The sequence below is a fragment of the Haliotis rufescens genome, unplaced genomic scaffold, assembly GCF_023055435.1.
Source record: "Haliotis rufescens isolate VD_foot unplaced genomic scaffold, xgHalRufe1.0.p SCAF_35, whole genome shotgun sequence".
NCBI classification, from domain to species: domain Eukaryota; kingdom Metazoa; phylum Mollusca; class Gastropoda; order Lepetellida; family Haliotidae; genus Haliotis; species Haliotis rufescens.
Window position 1 is genome coordinate 2,399,914 of NW_025964057.1, and position 27,768 is coordinate 2,427,681.

A 27,768-nucleotide genomic window follows, 5' to 3' on the forward strand; every position below is an offset into this window, starting at 1 on the left:
AAGTACGTCAGCTGACCAGTTATTATCTGCCGAGTTGGTCAATATTAAAACGCAGAAATTTTATACATGTAATTATGTTATCTGTATATATTTTGCATTGTCTATCAAAACTATATTTTAATGGCGTTTCACTATATTTTATGTATAAACTCCTTCTTTATTCATGTCAAACACCTGGTGTTATCACTGATTTTCAGTGACCCTTTCAAATAATTTTCACCAGCTTTTTTTTTACAGTCAATGGAATCTGTTTCATTGGATAATCGAGACAGGTTTTTCTCTGGCATTGACGTTTTATATTTATTTGAAATAGGTCGATGTTTCTGCCGGTGTTCTGAAGTCCCCGAATTTCATTTTTAGCTCAATAGCATTTATCAAATATGCTGAGACAACTACAAAAAAAGTGTTTGGGCTGAGACAGAAACTGCCTCCGTCCCCGTCCCCGCCCCCGACCCCGCCCCCGCCCCCGCTCCCCTCCTATGTTGCAAAACGAACATATATTTAAAACAATTTATTTCTTTACTTATAAGCAGAATAATCTCTGTACACGACAGATTCAATTCAATTTGATTGTATCGTTTTCAGTATGAACAAAATCAGTGAATTCGTTATCATGTGACTGGATTTCTTGTCCATCACTTGATTGTCTGGTTATCTGCAGATCCACTGCAAACACGAAAACGTCGGTTTTTTTCGTATATGGTCATTGGTGAAAATTGATTAATTGGCGAGCGTCTAGAAAGTGTCCGGAAAAGGGTCGAGTTTTTCAAGCGTAAAATGGACGGAAAAACGATGCTTTGTGCCCCGCCTTGTACAACTGTTAACAGCCAATGAGATGGCGCTGGTCCCCCGACGCACATGATGCCTAAGGCATCCTTTCGGTAAGCATAAGGTTTCGTATTTCTGGCATGCCTTGCTCTAGTATCTGTCGCGCGTAGTGCAGCGAGATTAGCTGATAAGCCAGTTTTAGGATATGTAACATGTTAAAGGAATTCAGACACGCGCCAAGAAGTCAAATCAAACCATGTTACCAAGTTTATTGTGATAACATATCCCTCCGCTATGCACAGTTCCCTCTATCGGATAATAGGTTGTGTTTCATTTGGTTATAACAGTAACTATTTTTTTATGTGAAGTTTACACGATATACGGCTTTTCCATTGGAGGAGAGGTCGAACACATGACGTTTTTCACGTGACTGTATTCCTGAAATGACATAAACACTGACCACTTCCACATTCCTGGGGAAAACCCTGAGAATTCCCTGGTACATGTACGAATTCAAACAGATGCGTTGTTTCTCGTCATTTAGACCCTTTAATTTTGAACTTAGCGTCTTAGCTTAGTCTGGGATAAGTCAGAGAGTTTGGTTGCATAGCCCGCTTAAGGATACCTCGCTACAACCCATCCTAGAGAAATAAAAACGAAAAAAACCAAAACATCCAAACTATCGTAGTGACAATCTACAGCAATCTATGAGTTTACCTTAGTATCTATTTGACACATCTTTACAATCACCTTTCAATGATTGGCCAATTGATCAGTGATGACAAAAGCTTGAAATAACCACAGGTTTATTAACAACTTCGGAAATATCTCCCGTCACGTTTATCGTGTCGGCCATTTTGACGTATTGTACTTGATGTTAATGTATTACGACGCTCTGTCATTGTGATTGACTTACTGAGGCAATTTCTTTAACAGATCTTCTCATCTACTTAGGATATTGTTTGGAATACATTTCTTATAAACAGACTAAAAGGGATGTTCCTCGCTTTTTGGGAACTATTTTATTCCGAATGGCCTATTAAAGCTAGTAGTAAGTGAAGGCACCATGCGTGTATATGATCTGTTATTAAATGTGTTTAAATTACGGTTTGGGGCGTTAATAAAATACACTGACGCAAGTATATTCTAATCAAATCAATTGGGTAATTGAAGGAGCCTGATTCCCCGGATATGCTGCGCTGGCGCTTCACTAACCGAGGCAATGACTGCACAATGGCCGTCTCCACTAGACGAACAAACATGGCGGACACGCCATGTATATACTATAGAAAAACGCTAGAACGGGTTGTTAAATATTTTTTCTTAGCATTTTCATGAACGAGAATAACGTCCGTTGTTACTTTTAGTGAAGGAAAACATTATTTAAGCTGTTTCGAGACTCGAAAGTGTTCTTCAAATCAGTGAAATGTAAACAATGACACACACTAAATTTTCGACAGTGATACGTGCGTTAATATTTCGTGTCAGGTCACTGTTAACACGAAATCGTATACATAATACGATCTTCATTTGATGAAGTAAATATCGCCGATTATGTCCCGTATTTTCCCATTGTGAAACGGTGGTTTAGCGGAAATTTGGAACGCCCAGTATCCTTAACAATCGTGTTTAATGATAGGGTCTGTCATTGGTTCCGACGTTTGGCCTCTGGATTTTATTCACATGAAAATCCATTTATTTGACAATTGTTTTCTTATTACACAATGAAATTAATCATAAATATATCTAATAATTTTGGAATCATATTGGATTAATTTCAGTCTAGTGTTTCTGAACTATATCTATGTGTGTTCTTGTTAAAATGTAGGGTCTGAATGGGATAATAATATAGAATATGATCATAACTAATTTGGTACAGTGGCATACACATCCATGAGTACTCTATATGATGCAATATAGCCTCTGGGGAATCCGTCTACAGATCAACATTAAGAACTGTGCATACCATTATTATTGAAAAATAGTTATGATTATAATTACCATGTTAGATGAATTATCTGTGTACTAAATTATCTACAAATAAACGACTCAATAAAAGAAGTTAAGTTACATTATTGTTCAAGCAAAGGACAAAGACCCAGTATGATCATAAAGGACCACTCGCTAATTAGGTTCTTGTCTACTTAAGAGCAGAGTTGACCATGTTAGATGATATAACCAAAATCCAGGCGCCGGCCGGGGGACTAAATGGTCTTGTTATTGTGTGGCATGAGCTGTGACGTAGACCAAAGAGAATAATGTAAAAAATGAGACCAACTCAAGTCTATAATGATTTGGAAAGTCTAGATTTCCACAGCTCTAGTCTGAAATTAAGAATTGTTCTGTGCTCCTTTTTAATTGCATTATTTTCATTTTGTAGACATGGATAGACCAACCAGGAAAGAAATTGATGGAATATTAATATCACATGTTACCACTGATCCAGTCAAATTCATCACATAATAATATATTATTATTTGATATTACGACATTTGATTATGAGGGCATGATCATGTACATGTTCACTGTAGTAATGTACACGCTAGTCAACTTGATTATAATTTCCATTATAGTGTAGCGCGGCATCCTCACTTGTCATTGCGTGCCGGGACCCTGTCACGAAATATATTCGCCCCCAGAATAAAATCTCCCCCCGGCGAATTTATACCGGTACAGTTCCGCCTCTCTCGAAATATACTCTCCCCCAACCTACGAAATAAAATCTCCCCCCAAAATACCCCCCCCCCCCCCCCCCCCCCCTTTTCGGTCGTTTATATAAATACTTGCCATGCGCGTGTAATCGGTTAAATTGTAAGGTATACATTGTAGACAGACAGACAATAATGTATTAATGTCCCACTTCTGTACATACATAAAACAGCTTTGTACAAATAAACATTGATAGAATGTACAGAACCATTCAATAGAATTATGAGAGATTATTAACAGAATATCCCACTGCTAAATTGTTGAATTAACATTAGATAAGGTTGAGAATTAAGTGTGTGTATTTTCAATACCTCTTAGACTGCCGTCTGCTCGATGATAACCAGCCTACTCATATTTTTACCCTTTTCCCCATTGTTGGAAAGTGTGTCGTCTGCTACACCAGCTGGAGCCATCTGGTAACAATTAATCACAAGCTGTCAATATACAATACATTATAATACATCAAGATGGCAGTTTCCATGTAAAGATTAAGTATTTCTAAGCAGCTTAAAGATATGCACAATATCTAGATAATTTGCTTAGAAATACTTAATCTTTACATGGAAACTGTCATCTTGATGTGTTATTCTGTTTTGTATATTGACAGCTGGCGATTGATTATGAGGTTATACTGTATCATTTTTACTGTTTTGATATTTTTCAATATGTTGTGGTCATCAGTTATGCAAATCAGTTTCGGTGTGTCTTTTTAACAAGGTGTTTTTCATTAAGATTCACCGCCAGCCCGATTGTAACAATTACATGTGCACTTTGCTTTGACGATGCCGGTTGATGTTGTTCAATACAGGCTGGCGGTAAGTGTTTTAGAATTTATTCTACATGCTAATCATTTCGGGAAGATGATACACATTTCTCTATATTTTGGGTTACTTTGCTTATAAAATTTCCGATTATCATTCTTAGTTTTACTTTTTCTCTTTTGCTGCGATAAAATAGTCCGAATCCAGGACCTTTGCATAGTCCAGATTTAAAGAGTATACATCTAAAGGTACGCTGTCTTAAAGACACAGTAGATTTAATCACTGCTGAATTAGATAGTTATGATGTTGTATGTTTAAAGCAAGGACTGGTCGGCTCGGAGTCAGTATACTGTGTATGAGTGGGGTATTCATTCAACTGCGGCATGGTATCTCAGTGAACTAGCATATAAGTCGGCATCAGTCCGGACTAGTACAAGCAGCCACACACACGCACACGCGTGCATGCACGTCGCTATATAAGTGCAATAATCTTGGACGCGACGTTAAACCCCATTTCACCTCACCTCACCTACACCGATACCATTTTCAAATCGTAGCCTGTATTAAGGAATATATTTTAGATCTTAAATCAGAGTATAACAGACAGCCTGAGCTGGATGCGCGCGTGGATATGTTGACAGTTTTTACGTGTTAAAACCGAATGTTTGCGAGGATTAATAAGATTTCTGAATTTCAGTTACAACAGTAACCGTACATGTATTTGTCACATTAAGTTATTTTTAATTCAAATTTGTTTGGTATGATTATGTCTTATAATTATTTTAGGATGGAAGGTACAGTTACCAAATAACATATGCTGAAATATCAATTCATTATGACCATATTTCATAATCTATACTAGCCACATAAAGAAACTGTGCACGGAGAAAATATAGATATAAGGGCACACCGTCCATATATGAAATATAGGTTTGAACACAGCAATTATTGGAGACATTCAAACGCTCGTGCACGTGCCATGCGATATGACGTCATTGATGGGGGCCTATGGACGTGCAATGTGTTACTGCACGTGCATCCTGTGCAGCTGTACACAGCATGTGCAACTCAAAATTCGCTGTCACTTTGGAAAGCATGATCTGTGGTCATTCAAAAATTCAAAAATTCTCAGGCGCAGACACAAGCATATCACAAGCAAATCATGCCAAGATTGACAGCTGCACAGCGTCATGAAGCCATTGGAATGATCCGAGCGGGAATGAGGCAACAACAGGTGGCAACACATTTCCAATGCCATCGTAACACGATATCGGCATTGGTGAGGCGTTATCAGAACACAAATGACGTTGCCGACCAACCACGTTCAGGACGTCCCCGAGCAACGACGCCAAGACAGGACAGATGGATTCGAGTTACACATCTCCGACACAGGTTCCAAACGGCAGTAACGACGTCCCAGACAATTCCTGGACTGCGCCGTATCCATCCCAACACTGTCAGGAATCGTTTACGTCAGTACGGGATTCGACCACGACGCCCTGCCATACGTCCCATCCTGACACACCGTCATCGAGTCAAACGTCTAAGATGGTGTCGAAATCATGTTCGCCAACCTCGAATATGGTGGAGAAATGTTGTCTTTACAGATGAATCGAGGTTCAACATTTCCCACAGTGACGGGCGCCAACGTGTCTACCGGCGTTTGGGAGAACGTTATGCACGCAACTGTATTGTGGAGAGAAATCGTTTTGGATGTGGCTCTGTGATGATTTGGGGTGGGATAACAGCACGGCACCGAACCCCTTTGGTGGTTGTTCAGGGCAATCCCACCGGTGTTGGCTACAAAGATCAGATTCTGAGGCCTGAAGTCATTCCTTTCCTGCAACGTCATGGCCCGGGATTGACATTTCAACAGGACACGGCTAGGGTCGCAATGGATTTCCTTCACCATAACAATGTCATGTTACTGCCATGGCCTGCAAATTCTCCAGATCTCTCCCCAATAGAGCATGTGTGGGATGAAATGGAGCGCTGTCTGCGTCAGCTTCCACATCCTCCAGATAACGTCCGTGACTTGGCACAGGATTTGAGGAGGATATGGCAGGCCATTCCCCAGGCCTTCCTTGCCCATTTGGTGGACTCCATGCGTCGCCGATGCATTGCTGTGATTCACGCACAGGGTGGTCATACCCGTTATTGACTTTGTGATTTTGTCGTTTGACCCCCTACTCCATTTTGATCTTCTGACGTCATCGTAACAGATGTTGTTCAGGTCCCATTGACATTTTCTTATGGTCCGATCATTCAGCTGCTACAGCGTCTGCATCATTTTGTTCTTGCTGTGTTGTATTTCAGTCCAGAATATATTTTCTCCGTGCACAGTTTCTTTATGTGGCTAGTATATTTTCAAAGTAACCCTCCTTACATTAAAGATAACTATTTAAAGAATATAGTACTGAAAGACATTGCAACAAACCGAATAAGCAGGGGGGAGACTTTATACTGAGGGGGGCGCGAAATATATCCGCCCGGGGGAGATTTTATTTCACAACAGATTCTCCGGGGGAGAATCTGTACCGGTATAAAATCTCCGGGGGGAGAATTTGTACGGGGGAGTGTTTATACCGGGACACCGGTGTCAGTACAATTTTCGTAGTTAAAAATATGTATCTACAAAATATAATCTGAAGCAGCCAAGAACAATATTTTTTATTAACGCTTACTTTCATTGATAGCATTGAGGCAATCTCGGCTTGACAAATAGTTCTAGACTTGAGTTGGATTCCTTTTAAGTTCTCTATGGACTGGGGGACGTACAAGAGCGACAGTATCGCATTGAGAACTGGAGGACTGGGTCAGTGTAATCGGATATGGGCTGTTTCGGGTTTGGGCTGTTGGCTGAATAGAACAAGGGCTCACGAACATGGGCACAATGTAGAGATTAAACCATTAGCACCTCTGTTTATATAAGATATGTTTTTGTGATTTTGTGTCTTTTGAACAATTGCGAGTTATTGTATACTCTGTATTCTTTCGTTATGATAGAATATATATTTTCTACTTTTGCTTGTTGAATTATACACAAATAATGAGAACTACAATGTAAACCTCTCTCTGGAGATATACAATAATACTACTGAAGGGCATATCTGACTAATCGACTAATATTTCTTTCTTAAATACTGTCCGTTACAGGAATTCTCATCATTATATTATACTTTGTACAGTATTAACGTCAAATAATGGCAAATTGTGTATCTTTCTACATTTTGAATTCATTATAATTTCTGCAATAAAACCTTAACACCAGACAGTGATATAAACGAATATGATCTATACTGTGATAAATGAATTATTAATTTCGTATTATGAATTAAATAAACTGAAATATGATAGTTAAAATAAATTATTTTAATCTGTTCGTGTGAGAAGGTAACGAGAGATCTAGGCAACTCACTAACGTAACCATTATTGAAAAAAATCAAATATTCAAAGTTTAGGGGTTTGAACATGTACATTGAATGACAGACAAGAAAGCAATGCAATAATTGAATTATGAATCAAATTATGTTATAAATATAACAGAATATATAGAAAATATAAGTTTAATTTCTCATTGTTGGAAGGTGTTTAATAATAGTTTTTGTTTGAGTGTTTGTTGTTAAACGCCGCTCTCAGCAATATACCAGCTATATGACGGTGGTTCGTAAATAATCCAGTCTGGACCAGACAATCCAGTTATGATCATCAAGAGCACCGATCAACACAATTCGGATACGATGACATGCATCAACCAAGTCAGCGAGCCTGACCACCCGATGATGTGAGTCGCCTTTGTACAAGCAAGGGTTGTTGAAGGCCTATTCTAACCCCGATCTTCACGGGTATATTTTTAAATAATATGTTGCAATGAAATTATGTACATGTCCATAATAAATATGTATAAGTAGATGGATAATATGTCCATACACGGCAATTAGATGGGTTAGACTGCAAATGGTTCAATGATGGGTTCTGTTACAAGTCCATATTTCAAGACATGTATTTGATATTCATAGCAACTCCACAAAAGCTACACAATGGTACCAGCACCACAGATACCAATAATACATTTTTTTAACATGAGAAACATATAATTACTTTAAAGTTAAAACTTGTATCTAAATAGAAAATTAGAAGGATTAAGATGAAACACTTCTGACATTTTTCGTATTTTATTTTCGTTTGGAGAGAGAAGTAGTGACTTGAATCTGATGGGTGTAAACAGCTTTTTTCTTCCGCCCAGGCCTCACTGCAATGCTATAGCCCCAAATGAAACAAGCCTAGATGTTCAACAGGTTCAGGCTGAAATGTCCATCCCACTGGGGCTCCTTTAAATTTAAATATAGTTTCGCGTTTTAATCAAAGTAATATATTTTCAGAGACTGAGCGTTAGTCTAGCCGTGAGGTACAACTATCCAAAAGATCCAATGCGTGTCTATATATCTTCAGACAGACTCTCCATGTTCCTATCGATATGTGTCAAAATACAAATAAATTAAATATTACAGCAATGGTGAATAGGTTACTAGTATATGCGCATGTCAGCGTCGATCCTACAATATCCTTTTGCGCAAAATACATATATACTGATGAATTAACATTCGTGCTTTAAGCTCTTTTTCTACAGGATATTATGGGGTGTTACATCACACCAGAAAGCCAGTTCCAAATTCAAGTCATAATTTCATGGTCCGTCTTGTATGTTGGAAACCAATATTGCAATATGGCTGAATATTGTTAAACGTGGTATTAACCCGATTACTCTCATAATTATTCCATTTTCTTCATGCACGTTCTACAATCATCTACGAACACTATCTATAAGGAGGTATATCTATATTCATCCAAATGTTCATACATATATGTCTAGACATATCTGTATAAAGCAAGTCGTCCTGCACTCTTCCTTAAAAGGTAGATGCTAAGCATTTCCTCTGTATGTATTTATATATGTAAATATCGTTTTAAAGTCAACTCTGATGTAGTGAACGTACCACAGACCTGATGCTAGAATAGCATCTAATCTCTGAAAGGAACATATTTGACAGAAAAAAACAGTTATAAAAGAATAGTTATAAAATATAATAAAAAGGAGCCGAGAGACCTTCTTCATTTTGCCAAATATTGGGCTGTGTTGGACATATTTGTTTCGGGGTCTGTATGACAGACAACACTGATGATTTTAAGTATAAAGATAAGCAAGTACAGCTGTTGTATATATTCAAATATGTTGGTGATAACCCAACCTTGAAAAATATTGAAAGATGAGTGGTAACTATTTATGTCCTTATTTCAAATTAGGATGATAACACATCAGGAAAGCATGGCACTTTAATATACGTATCTTGTTAACCCAACAGTTTTTTTAAGTAAGCGCAGCATGTATATCAAGAGTATAGGTTTGGTGCGTGACTTATCACTCATTACTTTCAGAAAGTGTGCATATTCTGTTTATCGGCAATAAATGACATAAGACGATTCATACGGGTAAATACGATTTACTTCAGAACTAGGACATATTACTTAAGGTTAGGGGAAAATGTAAAAACTATGTAATTAACATAACTGTGGGCGGGTTTAAAGGATTAGGGTCCTTGCTTGGGCTTTGTGTTGGACGTGTAGACGACATTTCAAGGTTTGACGTATCAATGACCAAAATGATGTCTGATGCAATTCTCTGCCTTTTCAGGTGAACAATTTGCTTGCCTTTGCGGGTGCCACTAGTGGAGCGGATTGAGCTCGCGTTTTTGCGAGCACCCAGTGTCATCATTTTTATGGTGAATCATGAAACATGCTCCTGGTCTTGTCGTAATCGTGCAGTTGGCGCTACTTTTGGCATGGGTTTCTTATGGTAATTGAAATGCTTATGTCGCTTTTGTTGACTGATAAACATGAAAAGATATAATGCTATGGTCATGTAATTTAGACACAAACGACGAGTAGGAGTTGTTTATTGTACCATAAACATCGACCACGACTCGTTATTTCTATATGAGATATCCACATTATTTATAGCCTCTTTTAAGGGTGTTAAATTAGGAAAAAGTACACATTTAAAATATTTATCCTACAGTGAAGTAGTCCTCCACACTATACATTCAGTGAAGAAGCCCATGAACATATTAACTATGTGACATACATTAATGGAAATTAGATGAACAGTTGAAGTTAGCAAATGATATTTTTCGGTCGAACGTCTATCAGCCAATACTACATTATTGAATTGTGACTCCACAGTGATTTTGCAAGGCTACCTTCATAAATGTCATGACGCATTTTAGGCCAGGGTTCTATACTCGAATTAATGTGCTGTCTTATGATTGCATTAATTTCATGATTTACAGTATATATGAAGAACATTTCACGTGGGACCAACAGAGGGACTTATGACTATCGACTTGCTAATTACTTTTTTATATTCATGCTAGCTCAAACTATCCATTGGTTTGATTAATTTTTATGGTATCCACAAAATAAGTCGGATCCGATTTTTTTCCGTTTTTGTTGAAATAAAATTGAATTATATTTGCTGTTGCCAAATTGTTACAAAATGTTTGGCCACAGCAAGGCTACGTATTCACAACATATTGTGCTGGGCACAGTATAGCTGGACTGAAGGAGGGCCGTATTCCTCCTTGTGGGTGACCTGCTTGGCAATATGGGATGGGAAAACTGCAGGGGCTGAGGGCAGTCAAGTTGATGGTGCAGACAGATAAGAGAGATCATTTTACAAATGTGAAACCTCATTCCACAAAGGAATAGGCGAAAGCTGAAACTTGGTGAGATTTACAGAACAAAGGCAGTTAGTTACTAAATGATACTCGATGATACATTTAATGACACAATTAATGTGAATGTGTGTGTGTGTGTGTGTGTGTGTGTGTGTGTGTGTGTGTGTGTGTGTGTGTGTGTGTGTGTGTGTGTGAAGAAGAAGAAGAAGTAGAAGAATTGTACAGCATAAAAATGACTACATAGTTCGAATAGATATGTAGAATGCCCGGTCAGTATGACCTTTGAAACACTACATATTCAGTCATTAATATCCGTAACACCTTTTTTTGAGTAAAAGAAAACACTACAAGTGAGTGAAACAAAAGACATCAGAACAGGCACACCATGTCCCTCAACCCGAAGTCTGCATGTATCAATACTCATACCTGCCACATCCTCACCCACTTAACTTACTTACACAATCATCTCACAACATGTTCGCCAACAACAACGCACGCACGCACGCACGCACGCACACACACACACACATCGCATTGTTCTTTCCCCACCATTATGTCTACGTTACCCATCATGGATCCATGCGCATGCTTACATACATAAGCCATCCTCCCACCATTCCCCAACATCCATCGAACAATAACTACATGTATATCCGCCGTCATGTATCGGTATTCGTGCTTACATACATTCACCCTCCTACCATTCCCCTATATACATCGCATTATAACTATGACTATAACCGCCTTCGTGCATCCGCACTTATGTTTTACATTGCATGCATCGAATAACACGTTTCAAATATTTTACAATATGTACATATTATATATCAGCAAACAGAGATTATCATAACGCAAAAGATTTCATTCGTCAAAACATCACAGAAAGAAGGGCAGCCTGGAATTTTCCAATGGCATCAGAATGCACTAAGAAGTTCAACTGGTCAGGAGGTGAGAGTTGCGGAAGATTACGATAAACATACAGATCTCCATTTCGAATATCTAAAGTGTGAATAAAGATCACAGCTTGCTATAACGTGTACTGCATTCCTGCAGATTTAGCAATGTCATCAGCTATAAAATTTATGTCTAAATGCTCAAGTAGACAAAGACCCAAATGTTTATAGGCATGATCATATTATATTCTAAGCAAATATCTCCACATTTAAAAAACAAAGCTAGATTGAGTCTTTGAAGGGCATTAAGAAGTGATACACATAAGGAAAAAAATATGAATGTCAACGTCTTTATTATGAGGAACACAACGTTTCGGTATATATACTCACCCCTTCATCGGGTGAATAAATGCTATGAGGCAGAGAACTTATACTTGTACCTGTAAGAACAACAAAAGTAAAAAGATAGCAAAGAAGGAAACGTAGCAAGGGAAGCCAACAGATAATTAGCGCTGATTACCCCGGCCTCCCGTTTGCCCATTGTCCATTGCCCATTACCGATCATTCATAAGTTAGGTTTTGGCTTTAATTTGTCCATCAACGTCCATTATCTCAACCTTAAATATTACGAGAATATGTAGTTTACTGAGAATGGATTAGATCTCTGACTTGTTTCCTGGCAACTGGGTGCCTCACTCACAGTGTGGGCTCAAACCCCGGACGGGAGTCAACCCAAAAAAGTACGAGAATCTGTACTTTACTAAAAAAGTGTTATCCAAATTATGACATTTGTCGTCAAGAAAGCACAATAAATATATCGGCTTTGGATGGGTAATAATATCACAGACATTTACGGAAATTGAATGTTGAAGTGACTTTATTGGGTAAAAGAGACAGCGACCTATAATAGCCAAATTTCATACGATTTCACTTGTCCACCTTCTTGGATGCAAGGCGAAAACATTTCAGTGTGTTTGAATGCCTCCCTGCAGAGTTGGACGAACATTCTGCGGTAGCGCGGCTGAGCAGTATTTCCTGTTCAGGTTATTTAGGTGTGTTGGGGGGGGGGGGGGGGGGAGAATATGCCTAAGTGTGAATAGGCATCACCAGTTTGGAATTGTACGATTCCGAACTTTCACGAGACTGTGTTTATGAATCATTGTCAAATAGGGGAGACATGAAATCTCGGAAACAATACGCGAAAACGCGCATGCACAGAACGGAAAATTTGGACAAGGCATTAAGTAATCCGCATGCGCAGAACGATTGATTTCAATACTTCCGCTAAGCGCTTCGAGTGTAGCGTCAAACGCGGGCCTGTAAACTAACACGCGAGAACTGACCAATGAAATCTGAGAAGTAGAAATACCGGTAGACGTCAATGTCAATCAAGAAAGGGAGGAGCTTGATGATATCGTTCTCTCCCAGTAAATTCTGATGTCAAATAACGACGTTATTTGGACGGAAAAACGATGGTTTGAAAACGTCCAAATAACATCGTTTTTCCGTCCAATGACCATATACGGAAATAAACGACGTTTTCGTGTTTGCAGTGAGAGGTTCAGGACAATCTGTCCCAAGGGAAAGCAAAAGCCATGTGAAATGTACCGACGAAAAAATACAATGTATGTGAAATGCTGGACATCCTGACTGATAACATCTATGTAGAATTTAGGGGTAAGACATCTAGGCAAGAAGTATTGCATTTATTGCTCTAATCTTTTGCCTGATTGTTCTCTGGCGTTGACGTTTTGTGTAATTTAGAGTTTTTTGAAAAGTGTCAATTTAATTTTCTTTCAGAGAGCATATTCAAGTGATACCTAACTGATTGGGCATAGCGGGATGAAACGCCACAGATCTGCAGCACTGTGTGCAATCATTTTTCTTGTTTCAATACCTGGATTTGTATGGTGGAGAAGTGATCAATATGTGAGTAAATATTTACACGAACATTCATATTGAGTACTTTCTTTTTTTTACGATAACCTCATTGTATCTATATAACGATCTTCCTCTTTAAAGGACACACAGTATGTATGTTCAGATTTCTTATGATTGAAAACTTTCTTTTAGTCAACCTTCCCTTTATGTCGACCACTATTCCAGCCGGTCAAGCCTTTGGAGTGAAATGCTCGTCTTCGATTTCAAACATCATACGACTCTTACTCAGGGTTTGAGGGTTTTAGCATTCAATGCACAAGTGAAGCATATAAACGTTTTATGGCATACATGTAAACTGTGGGACAAAACACGGTATACTGAGGTTTTTTTTTATGTAATTGAAATTTGAAAGAAATGTTAAATTTGATTGTGTTTACTTAACCACCACTTATTCCGGCAACATTTTGTAAAAAGTAATCTGTGGCTGGGTGATTTTGTGTAAAAATATATTGGTTCAAAGACGACTGGGGTAAGAAATAAATTTGCAACCACATTCCCCCTACCATGCTTGATGAGTTGTAAATGTGTGCCGCAAAAGGCAAATTTGTTTATTTTCAAAGATACCCACCAGCAGTTGGGTATTATGCGAATGTATCTCTTCATTTTTAATGTTTTAACTCAAATAGTATTTTATAAAATAGAACAACGTAGAAGTATTCGATGAGTGCTGACTTAGCACCAATGCAGTTGACTAACTTAAGATATCTTCATTTGAAAATCAAACATATGATAAAATCAACTGAAAGTTTGACTTGTTTTGCTCCTCAGTTGACAAATTTGACACGAAAGTGACAAGAATTAATTGACATATTTTGAATTGTACATATGCCTTTTCTTAAGCAGTCACTGGTCGCCAAGGCGTCTAATGCTCCGCGAATCGCTGTTCGGGCCTGCGCGACAGTATCCTGTCATGACCCGAAATGCAAGATTCCTCCTGTGTGTGATTTATGGTTTGCCAGGACCATACCCGAACTTTCATAAAAAGGATAAAACTCCCAGATAAAACTAAAGACCTATTATCCCTTTTGGCGTTCCTCACAATTTAAACTGATCATGATCTGGCATACATTCATATAACAGGAACATTGTTAAGTTGCATTAAGTGTTTCTTATCTCAACTCAATGTTTCAGCTGGACATTGGGGAACTGTACATGTCTAGTGATGGAAAGCCATTCTCGTTTAACAAGATACCTCGACCAGCTACTCAATCTGAAAACAGCGGAAAACCACTTCAGTACTTCAGACAGATTGGAAGAATGTCAACCTTTTTCTTAACTGCTTTTGCAGTAAATGACCGACCAATAAAGGGTCGTTTGAACATCATCATAAACACCTTTGATGGCGCCCATGTGACCTTGAAGTGCTGCATCATACTGAGCAACCACACGTTGTTGATAACCAATGCATCGGAACCATACAAGATGCCAGGTGGAGGCCATTACCACGCTACACAATACACTTGTTCATTACCGCTTGGGACAGATGTGGAACAGATGTCCCTGACGTCGTCTTCGTGCAGCCATGACGTACAGGATTATATTCCAGTGAAGAGACCAGTCCAACGACCAGGAGGTTTAGCTCTGTGTGGGAAGACCTTATTTGGAAAAGACCTGAGGCCTCAGCGATTAGTGGAATGGATAGAAATCCAAAAGCTACTTGGAGTTGACAAGATTCTGATATTTGATTTGGACAATCCAGAAAGTATACGAAAGATATTTCGGTATTACTCCAAACAAGGAATACTGGAAATTCAGCCCTTCGAATTACCAGGAAGAATAGACGGTAATATTATTAAACAATTTTCTTGTAACGTTTTTTTGTTACTCCAGGTGCTAAGGTTGTGTCGCTGTGCACAACGTATGTGGTGTCATCGCACCATGAAATAACATAAGTCAAAATAACGTAAAATAACATATAGTAGTAGGTTATTCAGTAGTACGGCCACATGGCCTAAGTACAGTTTTACGTGGCAAGATAAGTGGTCACGTGAGAGTTTGTAATTGAAAAACATGTTTTAAGCAAAAGATTTAAAGAGTTGTACGTTTCTAGTATTCGGCAACTTTACCATTGACTGAGTGCTGGTAGAGCTATAGTGAGGTATTTCTAATACTTGAGTACTTGGGGCATATAACATAATATGATACTCATCAGTAACAAAAGCTAAATTACAATGTGTACATAGAGTCGGACTTATCTACATTTTTCCATTGTCTTGATGTATTGTTTATCATCACTGACGTCTTGTGCAATCCATACATGAGAAAATCCGCAAAAAGAATAGAAGATTGCGTATTTCTGATGTCCAATTTGTATTTTCCAATTTCATCCAATTTTCTTAGCATAATATAACATTGATGGGCATGTCTATATTCATTCTTAATAATCTAATCCAATATTTAACAATTCTCATCTGAGTAGATATATACAGACAATGCCGCCCTGTCTCACCAAGGATAGCTTTGTCAGCAGCAAACTTTCCAACTCGCTTGAAGTAGGCTGCTTGGGCTTCTTCAATACTTTCTGGATATTTAATTCCCCAGAAGCATGTAATAAGATTGGTGAAACGTTAGAGTCAAATAGTTTGCACGCACAAGAAAACTGTTTGTATTGTTGAAATATATTATATATTGGAATAATGACATTTCGAGAGGGAAGATTTTTCATGTCTTTTGCAATTGCATTTTCTTTCAAAAATTTACTTCAAGCCCCACTTTTTACAAAATGATTTAACACAATCAAATTGTCGCTGTAGGCCAATCACAGTATATGAAAATGTCGCAACATCGTCCGCAAATAGAAGGAGCATTAAATCTTTAATACTTTGTGAAATAAAAATGCAATGGCTACAAGATGTTACATTTCTGTCACTAATTCATTTATGAAGAAGATAAACAAAAGCGGACTTAAGATGCATCCTTGACGAACTTAAGACGATGTTTGAAATGATGGGGTTATCTCACTATCAATTTTCAAAAAGATTTAACGGAGCCGTACATGTTTTTGAGACTACTGTGTATTTTTCCATGACATCCTTTCTGTAACAATAAGTATAAAAGTTTTTTTCTTGGTCAAAGGTCAAATGCCTTTTTTAATATCTATAAACGCACAAAAGAAACGTCCTTTTGGTCTGCACAGATACTTATTGTATATGCTTGTGAAGAGAATAGGTTGTCTATTCTAGAATAATGTTCTCGGAAATCAGCTTGTGATTCTGATAATAGATCATTTAATTCAATCCATGTTCTTAGTCCTCTTCCAATAATAGCAGTAAACAACTTTCCAGTCACATTTAGTTGAGATGTTCCACTGTAATTATTAGGATCATCTTTGTAACCTGATTTTAACAAACGTAAAATCATGCCAATATTCCATGCTTCAGGGAAAACTAAATTATCCAGAATCTGATTAAATACAAGTTTTAGATGTGGAACAATGCAATAAATGCCAACCTTTAAGAATCCTGCAGGAATGCCACCCACCCCTGGTGCTTTCCCATTCCTTAGATCTTCAATTCCCTAAGTTATCTCTTCCTCAGTTAACGATGACAACAAATCTGTATTCAGTAGGTTATAAATGCATGCATTACATTTGTAGTTACCAACAAAGTCATGTACTTGACGCTCAAAATCTGCAACTATGACTGTAGATCCTTGATGTAATAGACACTTGAAATAGCGATAAAACAGACGGATCCACAGTAGAAGAATGATTGGTACATGTATTTCGTAAAAAATGTTTCACAGTGTGCCAAATGTTTTTGCTGCCATTACTTTTCACAGCATCATTAATATCTTCACTTATCTTCTCTTTGTGTTAGATCTTTTATGTTTACAACACTCCTTGAAGTTTAATATTGCATTTAAGTATCTCGGTAAATTTTCAATACCTTTGTATTTCCTGCATTGATTTAAGTACCTGTATTTTTCTCCCTTTACCATTGCGCACTGTTTATCAAACCATTCAGGTTGTTGTCGAAAAATACGCCTCCTCTTAGTTTTGAAAAAACGTTTCACTGCCACAATACGAAAAGATATCCGTTAATCTCCACGTAGTTGCATTTATGTCACTTTCAACTAATCCTCGGTATTCCTCAAAAACCTGTTCAGTAAGAGTACATCGTACTAATTCTCGGAGGTTCAATTCAATTTAAAAAATATATATATGGTGGGAATCAGTTGTAAATTATTTGTTGGTGGAGCTGATTGAAACGGCTGTAATTTACCTTTATGATACATTTAAGTGGCATATGGTTAGATTCCGTACGAAGTAAAACCAATAAATCAGAGTGATAGTGAAAACTGTCACTTGAAATGAGGAAATACTACATCTTTGATGGGATATGCATGTATAATTTGCGGGCGTATCTCCTTTTGTGCGCCCATTAAGTATATGGATATTGAAAAGTTTGCACAACTGAAAAAGACATCTTTTTACAACACTACCGGTTGTATGTCTTGGATGGTCAAATTAATCTGAATTATAATCTTGTCCAACTGGTAAATACGGAACATCCTCATCTATTACATAATCTGGCTCATAAGACGTTGTTGCGACATATCGAGTCCATATCGAGTCCATCATTATTTGGGTGTTGATCATTTGACTTTGATGAAACAATAAGGCCATGGTCACCGTCAAGCAAATATCGCCCTCTACGAATCTTATATTTCCTATAATTTCCCTCACAGAAAGTCCGATTCTGTCATCATTCAGATATGTTGTGATAAGCAGCAGATTAACAGCAACAGAATGTCAATGTCACAGAATTTTGTGAATCTGTTGAGGAAGGGGATGTGTCATTGTATCGAGGAAGGGTAATGTGTGATTCCATTGAGGTAGGGTAAGATGTGATTTTATCGACGGAGGGTAATGTGTCATTGTATCGAGGAAGGGTAATGTGTCATTGGACAAGAAAGGGTAATGTGTAATGGTATCGATTTTGTCGAGGAAGGGTAATGTGTGATTGGACATGGAGGGGTAATGTGTGATGGTATCGAGGAAGGGTAATGTGTGATTGTATCGAGGAAGGATAATGTGTAATTGTATCGACGAAGGGTAAGGTTTGATTGGACAAGGAAGGGTAATGTGTGATTGTATCAAGGAAGGATCATGTGTGATTATATGGAGGAATTGTATTTTGTGATTGTTTCGAGGAAGGGTAAGGTTTGATTGTACCGAGGAAGGGTAATGTGTGACTCTATCGAAGAATGATAATGTGTGATTGTATAAAGGAAGGGTAATGTGTGATTGTATCAAGGAAGGATTATGTGTGATTGTATCGAAGAAGGATAATTTGTGATTGGTTCGAGCAAGGACTATGTGTGATTGTATCGCAGAACGATAATGTGTGATTGTATCGAGGAAGTGGAATGTGTGATTGTATCCAGGAAGGGTAGTGTTTGATTGTATCCAGTAAGGGTAATATGTAATTCTATCGACGAAGGGTAAGGTTTGATTGGACAAGGAAGGGTAATGTGTGACTCTATCGAAGAATGATAATGTGTGATTGTATAAAGGAAGGGTAATGTGTGATTATATCGAGGAATGGTATTTTGTGATTTTTTCGACAAAGGGTATTGTGTGATTACATCGAGGAGGGGTAATGTGTAATGGCATCGAGGAAGGATAATGAGTGATTGTATTGAGGAAGCTTCAGATGTGGTTGCATCGAGGAAGGGAAAGATTTGATTGTATCGAGGAAGGGTAATTTGTGATTGTATCGAGGAAGGGTAATGTGTGATTGTATTGATGAAGGGTAATGTGTGATTGTATCAAGGAAGGATCGTGTGTGATTATATGGAGGAATTGTATTTTGAGATTGTTTCGAGGAAGGGTAAGGTTTGATTGTACCGAGGAAGGGTATTGTGTGATTGTATCGAGGAGGGGTAATGTGTGATTGTATCGAAGAATGTTAATGTGTGATTGTATTAAGGAAGGGTAATGTGTGATTGTATCGAGGAAGGATAATGTGTGATTGTATCGAGTAAGGACTATGTGTGATTGTATCGCAGAACGATAATGTGTGATTATATCGAGGAAGTGGAATGTATGATTGTATCCAGGAAGGGTAGTGTGTGATTGTATCGAGGAATGGTAATATGTGATTGTATCAATGATGGATCATGTGTGATTATATCGAGGAATGGTATTTTGTGATTTTTTCGACAAAGGGTATTGTGTGATTATATCGAGGAGGGGTAATGTGTAATGGCATCGAGGAAGGAGTGATTGTATTGAGGAAGCGTCAGATGTGATGGTATCGAGGAAGGGTAATGTGTGATTGTATCGAGGAAGGATAATGTGTAATTGTATCGACGTAGGGTAATGTGTGATTGTATTGATGAAGGGTAATGTGTGATTGTATCAAGGAAGGATCATGTGTGATTATATGGAGGAATTGTATTTTGTGATTGTTTCGAGGAAGGGTAAGGATTGATTGTACCGAGGAAGGGTAATGTGTGATTGTATCGAAGAATGATAATGTGTGATTGTATCAAGGAAGGATTATGTGTGATTGTATCGAAGAAGGATAATGTGTGATTGTATCGAGTAAGGACTATGTGTGATTGTATCGCAGAACGATAATGTGTGATTGTATCGAGCAAGTGGAATGTGTCATTGTATCCAGGAAGGGTAGTGTGTGATTGTCTCGAGGATGGGTAATATGTGATTGTATCAAGGATGGATCATGTGTGATTATATCGAGGAATGGTATTTTGTGATTGTTTCAACGAAGGGTATTGTGTGATTATATCGAGGAGGGGTAATGTGTAATTGCATCGAGGAAGGATAATGAGTGATTGTATTGAGGAAGCGTCAGATGTGACTGCATCGAGGAAGGGTAAGATTTGATTGTATCGAGGAAGGGTAATTTGTGATTGTATCGAGGAAGGATAATATGTGATGGTATCGAGAAAGTGTAATGTTTTGATTGTATCGAGGAAGGGTAATGTGTGATTGTATCTAGGTGGTGTCATGTGTGATTGTGTTGAGGAAGGGTATTGTCTGATTGTTTCGAGAAAGGGTAATGTGTGATTGTATCGAGGAGGGGTATTGTGTGATTGCATCGAGGAAGGATAATGAGTGTTTGTATTGAGGAAGGGTCAGATGTGATTGCATCGAGGAAGGGAAAGGTTTCATTGTATCGAGGAAGGGAATTGTGTAATTGTATCGAGGGAGGGTAATGTGTGATTGGACTTGGAGGGTAATGTGTGGTGGTATCGAAGAAGGATAATGTGGGATTTTATCGAGGAAGGTTAAAGTGTGATTGTATCGAGGACGGGTAATGTGGACTTTTATCGAGGAGGGGTATTGTGTGATTGTATCGAAGAAGGGTAATGTGTGAATGTATCGAAGAAGGATAAAGTGTGATTGTATCGAGGAGGCGCACTGTGTTATTCCATCGAGGAAGGATAATGTGTCATTCTATCGAGAAAGGGGGTTGTGTGATTGTATCGAGGAAGGGTAATGTGAGATTATACTAGAAGGGGTAATGTGTGATTGCATCGTGGAAGGGTAATGTGTGATTGCATCGAGGAAGGATAAGGTGTGACTGTGTCGAGGAAGGGTAATGTGGGATTTTATCGAGGGAGGATAATGTGTGATTGTTTCAAGGAGGTTTAATCTATGATTGTATCAGGGAAGGGTAATATGTGATTGTATCTAGGAAGGGTAATGTGTCATTGTATCGAGGAGGGGTTTTGTGTGATTGTATCGAGGAAGGGTTTTGTGCAATTGTATCGAGGAAGAGTAATGTGTGATTGTATCGAGGAAGAGTAATGCGGATTGTGTCGAGGAGGAGTTTTATGTGATTGTATCGAGGAAGGGTAATGTGTGATTGTATTGAGGAGGGGTTTTCTGTGATTGCATTAAGGAAAGGGAATGTGTAATTTTATCGAGGAAGGGTAATTTGTGATTGTATCGAGGAAGGATAATATGTGATGGTATCGAGAAAGTGTAATGTTTTGATTGTATCGAGGAAGGGTAATGTGTGATTGTATCTAGGTGGTGTCATGTGTGATTGTGTTGAGGAAGGGTATTGTCTGATTGTTTCGAGAAAGGGTAATGTGTGATTGTATCGAGGAGGGGTATTGTGTGATTGCATCGAGGAAGGATAATGAGTGTTTGTATTGAGGAAGGGTCAGATGTGATTGCATCGAGGAAGGGAAAGGTTTCATTGTATCGAGGAAGGGAATTGTGTAATTGTATCGAGGGAGGGTAATGTGTGATTGGACTTGGAGGGTAATGTGTGGTGGTATCGAAGAAGGATAATGTGGGATTTTATCGAGGAAGGTTAAAGTGTGATTGTATCGAGGACGGGTAATGTGGACTTTTATCGAGGAGGGGTATTGTGTGATTGTATCGAAGAAGGGTAATGTGTGAATGTATCGAAGAAGGATAAAGTGTGATTGTATCGAGGAGGCGCACTGTGTTATTCCATCGAGGAAGGATAATGTGTCATTCTATCGAGAAAGGGTGTTGTGTGATTGTATCGAGGAAGGGTAATGTGAGATTATACTAGAAGGGGTAATGTGTGATTGCATCGTGGAAGGGTAATGTGTGATTGCATCGAGGAAGGATAAGGTGTGACTGTGTCGAGGAAGGGTAATGTGGGATTTTATCGAGGGAGGATAATGTGTGATTGTTTCAAGGAGGTTTAATCTATGATTGTATCAGGGAAGGGTAATATGTGATTGTATCTAGGAAGGGTAATGTGTCATTGTATCGAGGAGGGGTTTTGTGTGATTGTATCGAGGAAGGGTTTTGTGCAATTGTATCGAGGAAGAGTAATGTGTGATTGTATCGAGGAAGAGTAATGCGGATTGTGTCGAGGAGGAGTTTTATGTGATTGTATCGAGGAAGGGTAATGTGTGATTGTATTGAGGAGGGGTTTTCTGTGATTGCATTAAGGAAAGGGAATGTGTAATTTTATCGAGGAAGGGTAATGTGTGATTGGACTAGGAGGGGTAATGTGTGATGGTATCGAGGAAGGATAATGTGTGATTGTATCGTTGAAGATAATGTGTGATTTTATGGTGTAAGGATTAGGTTTGACTGTGACGAGATAGGGTAATGTGTGATTGTTTCGAGAAAGGGTAATGTGTGATTTTATCGAGGAAAGGTGTTGTGTGATTGTATAGAGGAAAGGGAATGTGTAATTGTATCGAGGAAGGGTAATGTGTGGTTGGACTAGAAGGGGTAATGTGTGATGGTATCTAGGAAGGATAATATGTGATTGTATCGAGGAAGGGTAATTTGTGTTTGGACTTGGAGGGTAATGTGTGATTGTACCGAGGAAGGATAATGTGTGATTTTATCAAGGAAGGATAATGTGCTATTTCTATCGAGAAAGAGTAGTGTGTAATTGTATCGAGGAAGGGTAATGTGTAATTGTATCGAGGATGGGTGTTGTGTGATTGTATCGAGGAAGAGGAGTGTGTAATTGTATCGAGGAAGGGTAATGTGTGATTGGACTAGTAGTGGTCATGGGTGATGTTATCGAGGAAGGATAATGTGGGGATTTTATCGAGGAAGAGTAATGTGTGATTGTTTTGAGGAGGGGTAATGTTTGATTGTATCGAGGAAGGGTAATGTGTGATTGTAGTGTGGAAGGGCAATGTGTGATTGTATCGAGGAAGGGTAATGTGTGATTGTATCGATGATGGGTAATATGTGATTGTATCGAGGAGGGGTATTGTATGATTGCATCGAGGAAGGATAATGTATGATTGTATCGAAGAAGGATAATGTATGATTGTATCGAGGAAGGGTAACGTGTGATTGTTTCCAGGAAGGGCTTTGTGTGATTGTATCGAGGAGGGGTAATGTGTGATTGTATCGAGGAAGGATAATGAGTGATTGTATTGAGGAAGGGTCAGATGTGATTGCATCGAGGAAGGGTAAGGTTTGATTGTATCGAGGAAGGGGAATGTGTGATTGTATCGAGGAAGGGTTATGTGTGATTATATGGAGGATGTTTCCTGCCTCCATGGTAAACTTGACTCTGTGGTGTTGAATGTTAAGGCTGCCCGGTAGGATATCAGGGTTCTGGTTGTAACCGTATCATCTGTGCCTGTGTACCAGCATGTGGCTTGGAAGAGGGAGGATGTTAGGACGGCTTCTTCAAAGATGGTTATAAGCATTACAAGTATACAGCTGATTCTTCTTCTATTTGAAGGTGTCGCCTATCGGGATCTGTATAAACACCGCCATGACCATGATGGGCAGTTTGGACAAGATGAGAGTTTTGTCCTGTTAGACTGCAGAGAGAGACTATCGGGATACAGCTGGGTGATGGGTATTGATGCTGATGAGACCATTCTTCCAAGGAAAAATGTCACTTTGAAACCTTTCATTAAGGTAAGACAAGACCTTATGATCCTTTAGTTTCCTTATTTTCTGTCATAACAAAACAGCTGTCATATAGCTGGAATATTGCTGAGTGCTGCGTTAATCAACAAACAAACAAACAAACATAAGAAAACATCTGAATATTTAACTGCCTATTCATTTACAGTGAATAAATAACACCATGAGGTAATGTACTCTGTCTGAGTTGAATAGATGGGGAACAACGATAATTACCATTTCCAAAGTGATATTTACTCCATTAGTGAGTGGGTGAGTATGAGTGAGTGAGTTGGGTTTAACGCCGCTTTTTACAGTATACCAGTTTTGTCGCGGCATGTCAGCTGAATGTGTGAGGAACACCCGAAGTGACGCAGGTCTCAGACGTTGACCACTTCTGTGAAAACCCGAGCACGGGTATGGTGCTGACAGACCTAGAAACATAAACGGGGCGAACCTGGATTCGAACCCACAATCATAGGTATCTGGTGTTCCCAAGGGACGCGGCGATTTAGACGACTGGGCCACCCGTGCCCCCAAGGTGAGTATGCTTTTACGCCGCTTTTAGCAATATTCCAGCAATATCACGGCGGGGGACACCAGAAATGGGCTTCACACATTGTACCCATGTCGGGAATCAACTCGGGTCTTCGGTGTGACGAGCGAAGGCTTTAACCACTAGGCTACCCGCGCCCTTCCCCATTAAGATAAAACAGCGTTCATAACTTAACATTGCTGATATTCAAATCTCAGGAACTAACTGCCAGGTACCCACAAGCAGCAGGGTTCCACTTCTACATCATGTTCCACTACACCAGCCACGGTAAAACAAGGAACCATTCTTCTGGCATGGAACACTTAGAATACTCCAGGTCAACCCCACCTCAATGGAAAGCTTACAAGTACTTTTATATTCCCGACAGAGTGGTGATTCCTTCGACTCATTTGGTCAACGCCAAAGCCCCTTACACAGTGTAAGTAGTCAGAGTCTGAAAGAAAGTGTTTGAAGTCAGTGAATTGTAATACCGATACATGGACGAGCACTGTTCGGCCATGACAGGTCGTTCACATGATACATGAATTGTCACTGTTTGGTCTTGACATGATATATGTATTATCAAGGAGACTCGTGTTTGCTAATAAAATAATATTTGAAATATAAATGTTTTATTGTAACCTTATGGGAAAAGTAAATGTGCTTCATATAATGTTCAATATATTTTTTTTCTAAAACAATAATATGAATCTTTTGTACATATTCGTAAATACATCACCACGACTTTACGGTCGTTATTTACAATTTGCACGTGAGTGTCAATGCATGGCGCACAAATTAGATGTTTTCTTCTTGGTTTGGCGCATGATACTCATCAAACCTAAGGCACCAAGAACAATGGGAAGTCAAACGACTTTTGTTTTACTCTCTCTCTCTCTCTCTCTCTTTGTACAGGCAATGTAGTTGATAGATTCAGTACATTGGCGATGTTGTTGTTAGATTCACTATATACAAGCGATGTTGTTGATAGATTCAAGGTATTGGCGGTGTAGTTGATAGATTCAGTATACAGGCGATGTTATTGATAGGTTAAGTATACAGGCGATGTTGTTGATAGATTCAAGGTATTGGCGGTGTAGTTGATAGATTCAGTATACAGGCGATGTTGTTCATAGATTCAAGGTATTGGCGGTGTAGATGATAGATTCAGTATACAGGCGATGTTGTTGATAGATTCAAGGTGTTGGCGGTGTAGTTGATAGATTCAGTATACAGGCGATGTTGTTGATAGATTCAAGGTATTGGCGGTGTAGTTTTTTTAATTTTTAATATTTTTATTTCAATTCAGTAGACACAAATGTAACATTGGTAACATGTATATGTTGATTGATTGCGAAATTATATTAAGTAGGCTGATAATGCCTTCCATTTTCTGTCGAATCTATTAATACTACTATTTTTCATTGCGATACATTTTTCTATTTTACATACATCTTTCAATATTGTTATGAAAAAGGAAAGCATAATGGAGTTTTCTTAATGCTTGTGGTTGAAAAGGTAGTTGTTTTTGTTGTAGCAAAATAACTTATCCAGAAAGGTAATATGAATATCATATGCAAATTTCGTGTAAAGGTACATTTCAATTTCTAACCAAAATTCCTTTACAATAACGCATTCTACATACACATGGTACAAGATTTCAGATTCAGAGACACAAAATGAGCATATATCATCATCCATTAACTTTATGTTCAATAATTCCTTGTTGGTATATAGAGATCTATATATGAATCTGTACTGGACATATATTAGTTTAATATCATTTGTACACATTCTACAATCAGAGAAAACATTATTCCATAAAATGCTTTGATTAAGTTCATTTTCCCATTTATCACACATCACAGGAAAGTTAGTTGTAGCTATGAGTTTATCATAAAATATTCTGGAGCCCTTGATACTTGAACTTGATACTTGACAAACTTGGCCCCTGTATATGTGCCTATTCCAAAGAGTTTTATTATCAGTACAGATTAAAATAAAAAATGCAGCAAACAGGGTGTGGGTTGTCAAGGCATTGTCAGGCAGGAATGTGAAGACTCCCTAACACTGCAACCTTCTGTATTACCCAGATTGTCAGAAGGGCTGTATTCCTGGTAGCAAACTCGGGTACACTCCCCTTGTCAGTCAACAGATTGGGAGGTACCAAACCTAAGGCACCAAGAACAATGGGTCGGACAACTTGATACTGGGGATGCAAGCGTGACATTTCGAAAGCGAGGTCCGCACATTTGCCATGTTTTTCTTCAATCTTGTCAATCACATTATTGTCAAGAGGGACAGAAAATTCAATGACATACATGATTTCATTGGATTTATCAAAGAGGACAAGATCAGGTTTGTTGGCTTGGATACGTCTGAGGCTGTATACGGGCCTATTCCAAAGAATTTTGTATTTATCATTTTCCATGACGCCCTCTACATATTCCGGGTCGTATTATTATTATTATTATTATTATTATTATTATTATTATTATTATTATTATTTGAAAATTTTCTTTGTAATAATTATCGTTTTGTGTTGTATCTGAAATGAGAATGTTGGCATGTCATATGTTCAACGACAGAATTGCTACTGGCTTGTTTTCGCAGAGAGACGCCACACCAATTGCTTATTGATTGATAGTGACCTTGTTTTCAAGAATATATTTTTTTACAAAAGAGATGTCACCTTATCTTTTATCTCTGCCATTGATGTTTCAATTTGTTCTTTCAGACCTCGTGTGTCCCCAAGTGATGGCGTTATTCATCACGTGCGTCCATGCCATCTTAATGAGAGCGTCTGCTTCCCTCCAGGCTCGGTTATTGATGATTCTCTTCTGAGATTTGAGGCCGAATTGCCACAGAGAGTTAAACAGGCGATGAAAGAAATGGTGTAATTGGTGCATGTATTTTCTTTACCTGAATTCACTGAGTTGTAGAAGCTAGTAATAAAAGAGATATATTATTACTGATGCAAACGTCGTCTCTTTAGCCGATATGTGTATACAATCACTCATTAAACAATAGCAGGCATATTTTCCATAATTACGTGAAAACAGTCCTTGATATCTCAAAT

The 27,768-nt window shown here is 38.4% G+C and overlaps 1 protein-coding gene and 1 long non-coding RNA gene across 2 annotated transcripts in view; one reads left to right on the top strand and one right to left on the bottom strand.

Annotated features, from left to right (window-relative positions):
- The window catches only part of LOC125372074, a 28,782-nt gene extending 23,892 nt beyond the window's left edge, over positions 1–4,890 (bottom strand). The window contains exon 1 of the long non-coding RNA XR_007217964.1: positions 4,780–4,890. This is a non-coding gene — a long non-coding RNA (uncharacterized LOC125372074). The remainder of the gene's footprint in view (positions 1–4,779) is intronic.
- Positions 4,258–27,729, top strand: LOC124134501. The gene is made up of 6 exons (XM_046499345.2): positions 4,258–4,292; positions 13,666–13,794; positions 14,938–15,589; positions 23,985–24,166; positions 24,908–25,128; positions 27,427–27,729. Exons 2-6 carry the CDS (start codon positions 13,708–13,710, stop codon positions 27,587–27,589), a joined length of 1,305 nt encoding a protein of 434 aa, XP_046355301.2. The 5' UTR covers positions 4,258–4,292; positions 13,666–13,707; the 3' UTR covers positions 27,590–27,729.
- The last annotated feature ends 39 nt before the right edge of the window (positions 27,730–27,768 follow it).